At 46.0% G+C, this 12,944-nt stretch overlaps 1 protein-coding gene across 2 annotated transcripts in view; it reads right to left on the bottom strand.

Moving 5' to 3' along the window:
* SLC9A7 (solute carrier family 9 member A7) overlaps positions 1 to 11,421 on the bottom strand; it is a 67,311-nt gene extending 55,890 nt beyond the window's left edge. For both annotated transcript variants that reach the window (XM_072334068.1, XM_072334076.1), the window contains exon 1: positions 11,109 to 11,421. In XM_072334068.1, coding sequence (XP_072190169.1) covers positions 11,109 to 11,361 — 253 coding nt within the window. In that variant the 5' untranslated portion in view covers positions 11,362 to 11,421. The remainder of the gene's footprint in view (positions 1 to 11,108) is intronic.
* Between the last annotated feature and the right edge of the window lie 1,523 nt (positions 11,422 to 12,944).

The following is a 12,944-nucleotide window of genomic DNA, read 5'->3' as shown; positions in this document are numbered from 1 at the left end:
CGCAGCCACTAATCCAGTAGAACACATCCTGCAAATACAACATCCCAGTTGTAATCCTAAACCCACAGAACTACAACAGCTTAAGTTACAGTACAAAAGTGAACTTTCAGCATCTTAGAAACAAGCGTTTATTTTCAGTTTAATTCCGTCAACTTGAAGGTCAGCAATAAGGAATAGACCTGTGGTGGACAGCTGCTACCAAGAATCAGTTGTGTCTTCCTAACCCTTTGCAGCAGTCCCCAAACACATCTCCTGAGAGCATCACTGAACGTCTCTCTGCCCACTCAGGGATTCCTAAGAAATTCAGACTTGTCAACCAAATGCTCTTTCAAGTTTCTTAAGCAAATACTACGCAATGGGTAAAATGCCTACAGTAAGAACTGTGAATTTTAGGAGTATAAATAACTATTACTTAGGATGCATCAAACTGAAATAAATATGTGATCAATGGCAATGTATGATTTATAGATCTCTTAAATTTTCTGTAACACATAGCCTCAGTTTATTATGTTGCAGAATAATGGGAAGATGGCACTTAACTTTCTTTAGTCAATGTTTTAGAAGAAAAAAGTATATATATATATATATATATATAAATATCTGACTATATATGCTGTCTGCACGTTTAAAAGTGTATTTATTAGACTAAATCAAGTACAAAGAAAATGCTGTCACTGATTTAGCAAAGCATCAGGAAACAGTTTCTGTGTTCAGACACACAGTGTTACCCAAGAACAGGCTGATCTGGAAAGAGAGTCATTCAGCTCCGCGGCATGTATGTAGTACGTGGGAGCACACGTGGGTCAGGAATGTGACCAGTTCAAGGATCTCAGCATCAGGAAAACACAATGCAGTCACTGCAGGACTTGGATCCTGGCACTTTGCCATTGCTACAAAAGCAGCCAGTTCTTGTTCTTAAGTATCACCTTTTTTCTGCAATTAGGGATCCTGAAGATCTCAGTAGAACAGATCCTCTAAAACCCTACTTTTGCCAATGCCTTATAATCCAACACTACAAATCCAGCTGATTCCCTCACTTGCTGTTCCAAAAGAATTCAATAGCGTAACCTTGGTAAGGAGTAGTAAGTGTGTTGGTGGCCCTGCCCCTGGCCGGGGGGTTAGAGCTTTATGATCCTTGAGGTCCCTTCCAACACAGACCATTCTGTGGTTCCGCGTAAGTTTTCTTCTTACAGATGAAGAGTTCATACTTTGCCTACAAGCCAAACTTGAAGCATTCCATGAGTTGAAGGACTAAAAAGCTGGTCTTGCTTTTGATTAGCCTATTAGCAGGTTACACTAAAACATAGTGAACTATTATTGTAATTAAGCATTCTTAGATACAGTATTATCTTTCATTCACAAAAGCATTGATTCTTCCGATATAAATGAAAAAAAATCTATAACAATACCCACGGAACCAGGAGGGCAGCTGAGAACAGAGGAACAAAACTAGAGAGGGTCTAGGAAAAAGAGTTACTTAGGATTAACACTGCAGCAAAAGATAAGTCTGAACACAGTTCTCCCACACCTGGGTAACACTGAAAAAAAATCAGTGTTGCAATGAAAGCTTGAGCTGTTGCTGTTATGTAGGAATAAATGCATAAATATAGTTGCCAAGTGTCATGGTTTTGCAACTGTCATGGGTGCAGGTAGATTTTAGGGTAACCTATGACACCAAGGAAGAACGTACAAAGCTTAAATAGTTTGCAGGAGAAGGCAAGTACAGATCACATCAGCAGCACTCAAGGAACTGGAATGCATGACAGACAAGATGGTGGCAGCAAAGGGGTAGGAAAAGGTTATTTCAACCTTTTTGTTCCTGAGCCAATTGCATGGTCACAAGGAGCAGGGAAAATAGCAAAGGTTTTTTGTTTTGACAGAAAAATTAGGCTTGGTATGCAGACAGGAGCCAAAATTGTCAGCATTACAATAAAATAAGGTATGTTATTGGCTACATCTTGGGTAAAACAAAAAACAAACAAAACAAACAACAGAGAACAGACAAGGAAGGAGTTGAAGGTGATTTCCACAGAAGTGGAATGCTGCAGTACTTCTTCCAGGTAATCTAAACAAGACCAGAAACAGTCAAACCAAGAGGAGACATTGGAGGGCAAAATTTATCTGTATCTATGTCAGCACCTCTTGTGTGAAAATAGAAGGGGTACAGCGGACCACCAAAATCCACCCAGACATCATCCTTCAAGCTTCCAAGACTCCCCAGTTTTTCCCAGAGCTGTGGCTGTTCTAACCTAATGCTGAAAGTCTGGTAGCAGAGAAACCGTGACTCTGGCCAGCGATGGCAACAAACCAAACACTTTAGATGGTTAATTTCCTCTGCAGTTGTTGCTGCTCGTTTAATAAAAAGAATACAGCTGTAAGTTTAAGCAGTAGCCAGAAGATTATGGCCCTGAACCAGAGCTTTAACTTCATTGGGAAAGTGTTAATAAACAAAATACATTGTATTTGCACCTCCTGCCTTGACTTTACAGTCTTTGGCACAGGGCCTCTGCCATATGTATCCTACAATATCTAATGCAAAGTTTCCTCTAACCCTAATTAAGGTTGACAAAACACAGGTGTCTGACATGGAAAGCACTTGACACAGTGAAAGCCTTAATTATTTGTTTGAAGCGGGGAGAAGAAGAAATAACTGTTGTACGATTAAAATTTTGGAGGAGATCTCAAAACCATCAGTGTCTGAAATTGGAAATGTTGAAATAAATACACTCAAGTATTTGCCAGCAAGAGAAATAAACTCTTTTTTATGGTTCTCTGAAGATAATATACAGGGAAGGGAAGGGGGTATCACTGAGATGTGTGCTGTCAGTTCTCTTTTTCATGCTGGCAAATGTAAAAATTGAGTTTGCAGTAATTCTATTTAGTTACTGCTGTTTAACAAGCAGATCTTCCACAGGAAACCACTCACTAGATTACTTCAGTCTTGTGCTGAAGAAAAGATCAGTCAAGGTCCATAAAGCCCTGTAAAAGAAGATCAGGAGGCTGGTCACCCATGGGATTTTTGGAAGCCCAAGAAACTTCTACGTGTTCTAAAGTGACTCCTTGTCAGACAGATAGATTTGGAAGCAGCAAACTCCCTGACAACTTATTAAGCCAGAACGTCAGAGGAAAAATTAAAGCTGGTACAAAAACAGAATCTTCCCATTCAAGCTCCCAAAATCTGAAGAATGTGTCTGGGATGGAGAACAAACATATTGCTCTAACACATGCAAATGTGGTTTAAGAGGCTTAAAGGTTAAAAGTTTCTAGAGATAAAAATCAGCTTCACAATCTGTTTGCCAAGAGATGAAAAACAGTAATGTTCAGGATAAAATTGCACTGATACTCAGTTACTCAATTGAAAGTCTACTCCAGGGTTCAGGATAACTCACTTCCACTATTATGTGTCTAAAGCACTTACCTCCTTCCAAAAATCTACTCCTGTTAAATAGTGCCCAGTGGGAATACGCTACCTGCAAGATACCAGGACTGCAGAAGGATATAACAAAAATGTTAATGCTGTGCTACACTCATGACTGTAACAGAGCATAAAGCTTGAAGGCAAGCTGAACGAGTGCAAGTGCTTCAGGTCTGAACCAAGAAAGGGTATTACTGCTGACCTTATCAGAAGTGTTTGTGGAAGGCCTCACACACTTACTGTCCTCTGCTCTAAATACATGAATATCAGGCAATGATGGAGAAAAGACAGGATACCATTTCCACAACACAAAACCATTTGTTCCAGTTTTCCTCCTTCTTGCTTATTTTCCTATTTCCCAGAACTGTAGCACTCCAACGCAGCCAGGGATACCAACTTCAGGCATCATTTCACAACAAATGTTCTTTCCATCCCATGTGGCACATCCCACTGGACCACTCCAGGAGCTCTCTACATTTAGCAGCTTAGAATTCATTAAGCCCAACTTTTGAAGACCACTGAATACTAATTCTGGAAGTATTCAGCTCTACAGCAGAAGACATGTAGGTTCTGAAGTTCAAGCAAGCATGTTCTCCAGTCACAGAGTAAGGCAAATGCTGGGGCTCAACACTTTTAGTTTGCTCACTGAGAGGACAAATTAAGGAATATAGTCACGTTATCTCATGGATAAATGTAAGGGAACTACTCCAAGAATAAATAATAGGACACAGTCAGTAAGCACATGACATGACATGGAGGGGACAACAGATAGGAAAGATCATGCAGCAGTGAAACAGTCAAGATGCATGTGATACTTTGAATGCAAGTTCCTCTTACACTGATCAAGGACTTGATGACATGCTAAGAAGTGGGGGGAGGGGCAGGAAATAATGTATTTCTCCAAATTAGCATGGAAGGAGATAGTACCTCTCCTAGTGGATTCAAGGAACTGAAACCAAAAAGCTAGCCACATCCTTGCAGGACACCTGGCAAATCTCACACACACAGGATATCCAGCCACACAGGACACCTCACTTCAACGAGCTGCCACTGGAAAGAGCCGTAGTGTTACATACTGTCATCTTACACACAGACAAGTTAATTGCATTTTGGAATACATTATACTGTGTTCTTTTGTTGTCACACCTAGTTTTGGTTAAGAATAGCCCCCACTTTCATGATGAGAGAGCAAGAGAACAAGAAAATAATAATAATAAGCCACTACTGAGAATATGTTTTTTTCCCCTAAAATGGATGTTTTTTACTTAAGCAGAAGGAAGGCATGCAGACATCTGCAGACACCTGCAGGTATTGGCAGGACCTTCCAGCCCTGGCAAAGCCAGTAGCTGGGAGATACACCGGGTCAGGGTCCAATCTTCTTCCATGCTTTTCTCATGCCTGCAGAGGTATCAAGAGGAATTCAGAGCTTAAGCTCAGCGTTTGAAACTAAATATGAAATGCTGCAGCCAGGAAGAAAGCACAGACAGCACAAGCCTCCCTCAGCTAAGAGCACAGTTCACCTCTGTCTGCTCTGCTCTAATTGAGGGGGAGTCTTTGACCATCTCTACTCCAATAAAACCCAGCTCCTTCCTCACAGCTTTTAGGGGCCTTTTGGCATTTCTAAGTGAAGTGAATTGTCTGATATCAGGGCATGAGCGAAAAAGCAATTTTATATCATTTCTCTTTTATTCGTTCACACTCAGTTAATTGCAGGCTGAAGTGTTTTTTAATAGGGGGGAAAAAAAAGCAGTACATTTGAACTAAATTACCCATCTTCAGTAGAGACAGAAGAGATCTGATCTGCTGAGAACAACTGTGCATTTTTACAGCACTGCTAAAAACTGTTCAAGATAAATACCCTTCTAAAAAATAATTGCTTGTATCACATTCCTTTCAACAGACACCACTTAGTTTAAAGCGGGAGAAAAGGCTATATTCAGTTATAAATGGGGATAGAACATTAATCCTGAATCACAAATCAGGACTCACTAAAACACTTTTATATATATATATCCAAGCCACTATTTGTGTCTGTCAAAGTGGACGTAATAGCCTTGAGAGAAATACTGAGGTTTTCTCCTGAACACATAGAAACAGTTCAGTGCAGGACCTGCAGCAGTCAGCAAGGAAAGAACACCCACGGTACACAGCAAGCTGTAAAGGGCCAGATAGCAACTGCATGATCTGCAAGAAGAATGAATTGTCCCTTAACACATCATAGCTCTGAGTCTCACCTATTTATTGTTTTGGTTGGCTGACTTGCAGCTCCTGCTCCAGATTTCTGTTTTCTAATGAGGGAGAGCAGATGGACAGACTCAAACCAGAAAGTGGTCGTTAAGAGAGAGGGGGTGGGGGATGGAAATATCACCTTAATAGAGCAAGAGGAAAGGCTTCACCCAACTCTAAGATGTTGTTGTTACTCCACAGAGTAGGTTTGGAAAGGGAGCAGCTTTGCTAAGAGCAGGGGCTGGGAGCATGCCCAGCAGAACCCTGTAGTTCCTGTCTATGACAGTGAGCCCAAGTCATACAGTCATGTAGAAAAGAGTTTCATAGGTTGCACTGCAGCACCAAAGCACTGCCCAGGACTGGCTGTACAGATGAACCAGAGGCACTCCTGAAAGCACCCCGCTGTGCATCTAATTGCTGCTTGTGAAGGTGACTTGGTTATTACGATGCTTTGGTCTTCCTTTAGCACAAAGCGAGAAAGTAATATAAAAGACACTGCAATAGAGGCCACTGCTAAAAATCACTTCAGTCCAGCACATTTATTTCTTAAATTAAATATCAGAAATAACCATGTCCAGATTGTTTGTTCTACTTTGCCTCAGGTTTATGTTAACTTTATATTGGCAAATCCAGCAATGAGATTATGCACCACTCACATTATGGGCAAGAAAATGCTTCCTTGCACCCTTCTATTGTTACCCAGAAAGGAAAGTCCCAGCTCACCAAAGCAAAATGAAACAGCTGAAAACCCAGACCTGTTTGGTTGCATTCATCTTCTCCCAGAAGCATGGAGCTCAATTCCTAAGTAAGGCGGCACTGAGAGAATGATGCCATCAGCACCCAAGAAGCATCTTTGGGCAGCCTGTAGGACTTGACAGCTTTTATGCAATCATTTTCCCCTTTTCAGTCTTCTCATCTGTAACAAGGGCTGAGGCTACTGGAAGAGCTCCACATTTACAGATGAATCCAGACTTAGTGTTCTTTTAGGGAGATTCCTCAGAGGATCTGTTTACAGTTCTATTTCTATTGCAGGGAAGCATAGAAGAATACTACTGCCTGATAACAAACCTATGCACCAGATATCAGGTTACCTGTCTCCAGCTCAGCACACCATTATCAACAGAGCCACACACTGTGCAGACACACAAGTGCAAGGCAAGCACATGTATGAGCTCTGCAGGATTTGTTTCCCTCCTGCAACAACAGCCCGGTGCTGTAGAGCAGTACTAGCTTTAGAAACCAGTTACCCTATCAGCAAGGATTGGTAAGGATTTCTTACACAGAGGAAATCCAAAGCTGTCATTTCTCTCTTCTTGTCTCATACCAGTGGTCGGAAGGGTAGACTGGTGCTGATTTGATAGAACACTGGAAAGCTGACATCAACCAACAAATATTAACTGATTTAGATTGATTGCTACTAGAAACGCTGTCAACAAACCATTGTCCTGAGGACTACAACTGAGCTGTATCACAAAGAGATTTCAGAAATATTCAGGCTACTCAATTACCCCACCTGAAAAGCAGAGCTGAAACAGAGGTAGGTTTATAGCAGAGATGTAGTGTTTCTGCCATCTCTCAAAGATAAAATGCGAAATTTCACTTGGTCACAGGCGACAAAGTACACTCAGAAACAAGATCTGCAGTACACATCAGACACCCTGAGCAGTCAACAAATGGAGCAAGGCACACTTGGAATGTCTGTATCAACTAATTTAAAAGAACATGCAGCTTGCCAAAGAAAGGATAGTGTTCTGGAAGTCGAGTGCTTGGAATTACGCTCCTAAATCTAATATTAGAATGCCTACATAAAAGTGGCTTATTAAATGCCAACAGAGCCATTATTTTGATGGTCATAGAGATGCATTAGGTCACCTCCAGCATATCTGCAGCTTAGAACTGGAACAGCAAGCGCTGCAGCACAATAAGATAAGAACAGGCCTTTCTGTATTTGCTCTTCGGATAGGAGAATCTAGTCTAATACTGAGTATTTCAGAATAAAGCTAGTTTGTTTGTTTTTTCCCCTGAACATCTCTAATTTCTCATTTGCAAAAGGCAGCTGACATTTCATGACCCTTAATATTGCTTTTCCTCAAACAAAAGTCCACTTTTCCTTTCATTTTCAGATGTAGAGTACGGTTCTCATTAGAAGTGTAACAAGTGACCTTGCCACCTCAACTTACCTGCATGCTACAAAGCCAGGCATTGATAGAGTTGATCTGGCAGCATGTGACCTTCAAAAGTAGCAGGGCTGAGAAGGGAGAGGCACACAATTGAAGGAACAGAAGTGAGAACCAGGGCAGGCAGCCAGCCCACAGCGCTGGAAGGTGCAGCCCACACGCAGCTCAAGAGCAGCTCTACAGTCCAGCAGGATCAACACCTGTGCTATGCGTGGGCTGCCAGTTGCCTAAGTTGTCACTTACAAAAAAGGACAAGGTAGTTGCCTGATGGCTGCGATACAGCTGGAACGTATCTGCATACCCGGAGAGCCACTGTCCCCCGAGCAGGACACCAGAAGCCACCATCATTTGCCCTCACCAAGCTCTTTCCAGTGCTCTCAGGGTATATAGCTCACACCTCGCAGTTCCCCAACACTTCTCACAGAGCAAGGCAAGCCCCCAACACAGCAGCCTCACACAGCTCAGGGAGAGCACAGGCCAGGATGCCTTACCCTTGGAACTCACAGCAGTGTAAAGTGAGCATGTCAACAAAGCCTGGAGTCCTTAATTGCTCTATAATTACTTGCATCAGTATTATGGTTGGTCAGGCAGCCGCAGAAGAGCGACATTCCTATTAAAGCTCGAGGACCAGAATTCAGTTGTATTTAGCACTTTATAAGCCAAACGCATCTTCTGGAATAACCTATGCATAAGCACAGTGCAATGACATGGTGTGTAATCAATTAAAGTCTGCACTGAACCTGAACCTGCAGTTTTGGTTAAGATCCCTTCACCTTCCATTTACACAGCTGTGAGATCTGGCATGCGCAGCCAAGCTCTGGGACTTCCACATTGCCTGATCAAAAACAAGATGTTAAGTCATACGTCACATAAAAAGGCAGCCCTGTAAGTCATTAAGCACTCATGTAAACTTCAGGTTGTTTTATATCTCAACAGGCATTTCCAGAGGAAGACGTTTAGCAAGTCAGCATAACACAACCAGACAAGCAGTGTCTGTCTCTGCTGCAGAGGCAGTGACAACACACAAAACAAGAAGCACGGAAAGACTGTGTTATGATTTTCATGGCCTTAAGAAGCAAAGCAACTCGCCTTACAAATCTGCATAACACATCAAGCCTGGCCACAGCAGCAGCCTTGGCTGCATCAAGGACTGGGTCATGGACCACTACACTGAGACTATCAGTTACAGCAGATGCCTCCTGCTCCACCGACAACACAAAGCATGCTGCTCCAAGTCTGGAATAAACACGAACCTTAGCAGCACCAGCAGTATCGGGGCCACAGTTCCTCTTAGCTGAGTAAAATGCATACTCTCTTTAACAGACGTGTGACCGAATCAAAGAAATATCAAAGTGGAACAGGATGTGCTTGTAGCAGGGTTCTCAGAAGAGATAAGTCAGAAACGTTGGTGAGAGGTCTGGCTGGAGGCAGCTGCTCCTCTCACCATCTCAATCCAGCACCGCGCCACCCAGCTCCCACTGAGCTCAGGAAAGGATCTGTGATAGCAAGTAGCTAGAAGGGAACTGAGCTAGACCAAAAATCCAGCAAGACAATTCTTCCAGGTTATTGTTTTCATGATAAAAATTAACCAGCCCTTAAATGCCAGCCTGCATCCTCCCGTATATGAAAGACACTTAAACAAAACTGCTATTAGGGAAAACAGCATGCTCTCTGGTCTACCAGAGGGGCTCACTGAGAAGGTGTGTGCATCAAGGGATGATCCATGAAAACAAGACGATTTAAACGAGGGCACATCAACGGTGTGCAGTAGTTTGAGCCAATCGTTCTGGCAGTGCTGCTCGTGGCGCAGAAAGAGCTGTAGCACAGTGCCTTCGTGAGTACAGGATTTCAGCATTCAGACATCAAACTGGGAATCCAGAAGCAATTTCATGGATCGGGAAGCGGAAGTTATAGCAAACTAATTTGGGTTTAATGAGAGGCAGGAATTTTTCCACTTGAACAGTTGTTCCCTCGCAGCCCACCCAAATAACAGGGCAACCCGGGCATCTGGGTACTACAGACATCAACTCTCCAGGCACATTTCTGCCTGAAGTCAGGATTTCTGCCATGAAGCACAACACCCAGATCACCGACATGGCCTTACAGCAGCTCCTGAAGGTGACAACACCAAGGTGATACCTAAATAACATCTTCAATACAGCCTCGCTGTCACTTCCAATCAGCATTTGCACAGTTAATCTACCACCTCCCGAGCACCGTTTAGCTCCTAAGGATTATTATGCCGGTGCATTATTTACTCATATCTCCAATCTTTAATTTGTCAGGTTCCAGCAACGAGCATACGTGAAACGCACGGCAATGCACCAAAGGTATCAGTGAGTAAGAGCAAATTGGGATGGCTTAAAGAGAGGCATCAGCAGAGGAAAATTCCACTGCTTTGCAAGCAATCACAGAGATCACAGCAGTACCCATCAGGGAGGAAAAGCAGCGGTACCCAGCAAGGAGGAAACAGCTCCTTCCCTACCCTTCGAGTGTGGGATCTCTCAGCTGTGGTTACACCCCAGGCAGCACTGGGGAGGTGTTTCACACCGTTCCAGCAGTAAAGGATTTAGCTAATGAACGAGAAGAAGGGCCTCTGGCACCGAGGCAGTAACCAATCGCGGGCGGACAAATCATTTTTTAAATGGATGGCTGCTCCTCATCGGCTCCGCCGCGCTCCGTGCATCGAACTACGCACCGAATACAATTGCATAAGTTGGCGGCGGAACGCCACACGCCGGCAACACCTCGGTGTCATTGACAGGGGCAGCGCAGCGCCCGGCCGCCGTGGAACGACAGTTCCAGAGATCAAGGGAGCGTCTGCGTCCGCCCGCTCAGACGCTTCCCTGCGGGCTGGGCGGGATGCGGGCACCCCAGCGCCGAGGGGGCTCGGGATGACAGGAGGGCGCCTTCGAGGCTCTCCTGTTTCGCCGCGATCGATCAGCAGCCATCGATGACCGGCACGGCCCAGGGCTTCCAACTGCCTCCGGTACGTCCCGGCGAGCGAGGCAGCTCCGCAAAGCGGAGCGGTGCGGAACGCCACGGCCTTCCAGCCGCGGGAGCGGTAGGACGATGACAGGTCACGGCTCCGCGTGTGGCGCCGGCCCTCCCGCCCCGCAGGAACCGGAGGCTGCATCTCCCTTCGTCTCCGTGGCAAGAGGCACCGGGCGCCTACCGGGGTGGCGGCACCGGGCGCCCCCAACCCCACGGTGCACCCCGCTCCCCCCGGTCTCCCCCGCGGGCGCGGCACCCGCCCGGGGCCCGGCCGCGGAGCCAGGCCCGCCGCTCACCGTAGATCATGGCGAGCCCCGTCTCGTGGAGGAAGCGGACGCGGCGGTGCTTGAAGAGCCAGATGGTGAGGATGGTGAGGGTGAGCAGCAGGATGAAGGTGAGGAGGCTCACGCTGTCCTGCCGGTGGCTCTCCTCCGCCTCCTGCTCGGTGGCGAGCTCCTCCATGGCGCTGCTGCTGCCGCCGCCACCGCCGCTCCGTTCGGCCGCCAGCAGCCCGCCGGCTCCCAGCAGAAGGAGCAGCGGCAGCGCCATGGCCGCGGCTCCCGCCCGCGGGCGCTGCCCTCTGCCCGGCCGCCGGCGGGGAGCAGCGGGGGCGGCCCCGGCGAGCGGGAACCCGCCCACCGCCCTCCCGTTCCCTTAAAGGCGCCGGCCCGAGCAGCGCCGCCTCCTGGTTGCGGTCGCCCGTGGGGCGCCGCGCGTGGTCTCCGCGGTTGGAGGCGGCCGAACGCTGAGGTCCGGGTGGGAGCGGGCACCGCATCGCCCCTGGCTGGGACTGGGGTTTGGCGCTGCCGGGAGGAGCGGGCTGAGCTAGGCCGGAGCTGCCCTCTGCGGCACCTGCGAGAGGATGTAGGTCGCCGTCCCCATGCGGCACCGTCCCCGCTTTTGAAAGTTCTGCCAGAAGAAGAGGGAACGTTCAGGTGCTCCCGAAGCATTCCAGTATGTCCTCGCTTGGTAGTCGGGTGGGTTTGGTTTCAGAGAGAGGAAAAATGACTAAAATGCAGGATGCTCGCTTGGGATTGCCTGCCCAAAGGCATCCTGCTGCAGGCCTGCTCCTGAGGAGCAGGGCAGTGGGAGGAAACCAATTGCTCCTCGGTGGTCTTCATGTAGAATTGGTGCTGGAAAATGTGTGTGTGCCTCGGGTTCTGAAACTACCCGCTTTGGGGCAAGAGAAGAAAAGTCAGTTTCACAACCAAGCCAAAATTAGAACTTTCTCCTTTAACTTCCTTTTAGTTAGGGCTGTCCTCTGCCCAAATGTTACTGCACGGCCCTCTCTGTGGATACTCACTGGGGTGCTCCCCCCGAGCTGTCACTCCTCTTGCTTGAGGAACTGGCATCACCTCTTATTGCACACTCCATTTTGTTTAGAAGGGACTTTTTTTTAGAACCCTTTCAAGGTGACAGCTACGCAAATCCACATTTTTATTTTAAATGTGTTATTTATACAAACTCTCCCGCCTTCAAAACCCAGTACAGTTGCATACAGTTATCTGTATCTTGACTGCACAACAGTGAAAGTTTATATCAGCGGTGCCCTCATTTGTAAGCCTCTTAGAGATGAAAAGCATTAATTTGCCCGGAAGACCCAGCTCTTAAACCTACAAACTATTGAGGATTACTGCCTCCAGGCTGCGTTATGTTTAATTGCACATTTAAAACTAACATTGCTGCTACAATGGGAGCATTACACCTCTTAAGTCTTCAGGGTGTGACAGCCTACAGCGTCACAGCAGCCTACAGGTGTGTAGTACAGCGCTAAACACATGCAAAGCTGATAAAATTGTAAAATAAAAAGCTGAATGGCAGTAATAGACCATCTTCTCCTTTGCTCTTTATCATGTGCTGCCTCATGCTGAATGATATCTGTCCTTCAGTTTAAAGTGGGTTTTCTTAAGAAGAAATATACGTTGGTGTCATAGCTCCATCTACCTCTCAGCTGACCTGCTGTCAGCATCTTCAGTTGCATGCTGAAAAGTCTTCCATCGGTAGTTTGTTGTACCCTTCAACATCCATATGGTCTGGATATACAACTCCTCTTGCTCTCCAGGCAGCAGAAGTAATACCAAGGCAATTGTTTTAATACTTCAATGCAGTAACTCAGTTTTACTCTTTTTTCA

The sequence above is a fragment of the Excalfactoria chinensis genome, chromosome 1, assembly GCF_039878825.1.
Source record: "Excalfactoria chinensis isolate bCotChi1 chromosome 1, bCotChi1.hap2, whole genome shotgun sequence".
Taxonomy (NCBI): domain Eukaryota; kingdom Metazoa; phylum Chordata; class Aves; order Galliformes; family Phasianidae; genus Excalfactoria; species Excalfactoria chinensis.
This window is presented reverse-complemented; position numbering and strand designations above follow the sequence as displayed.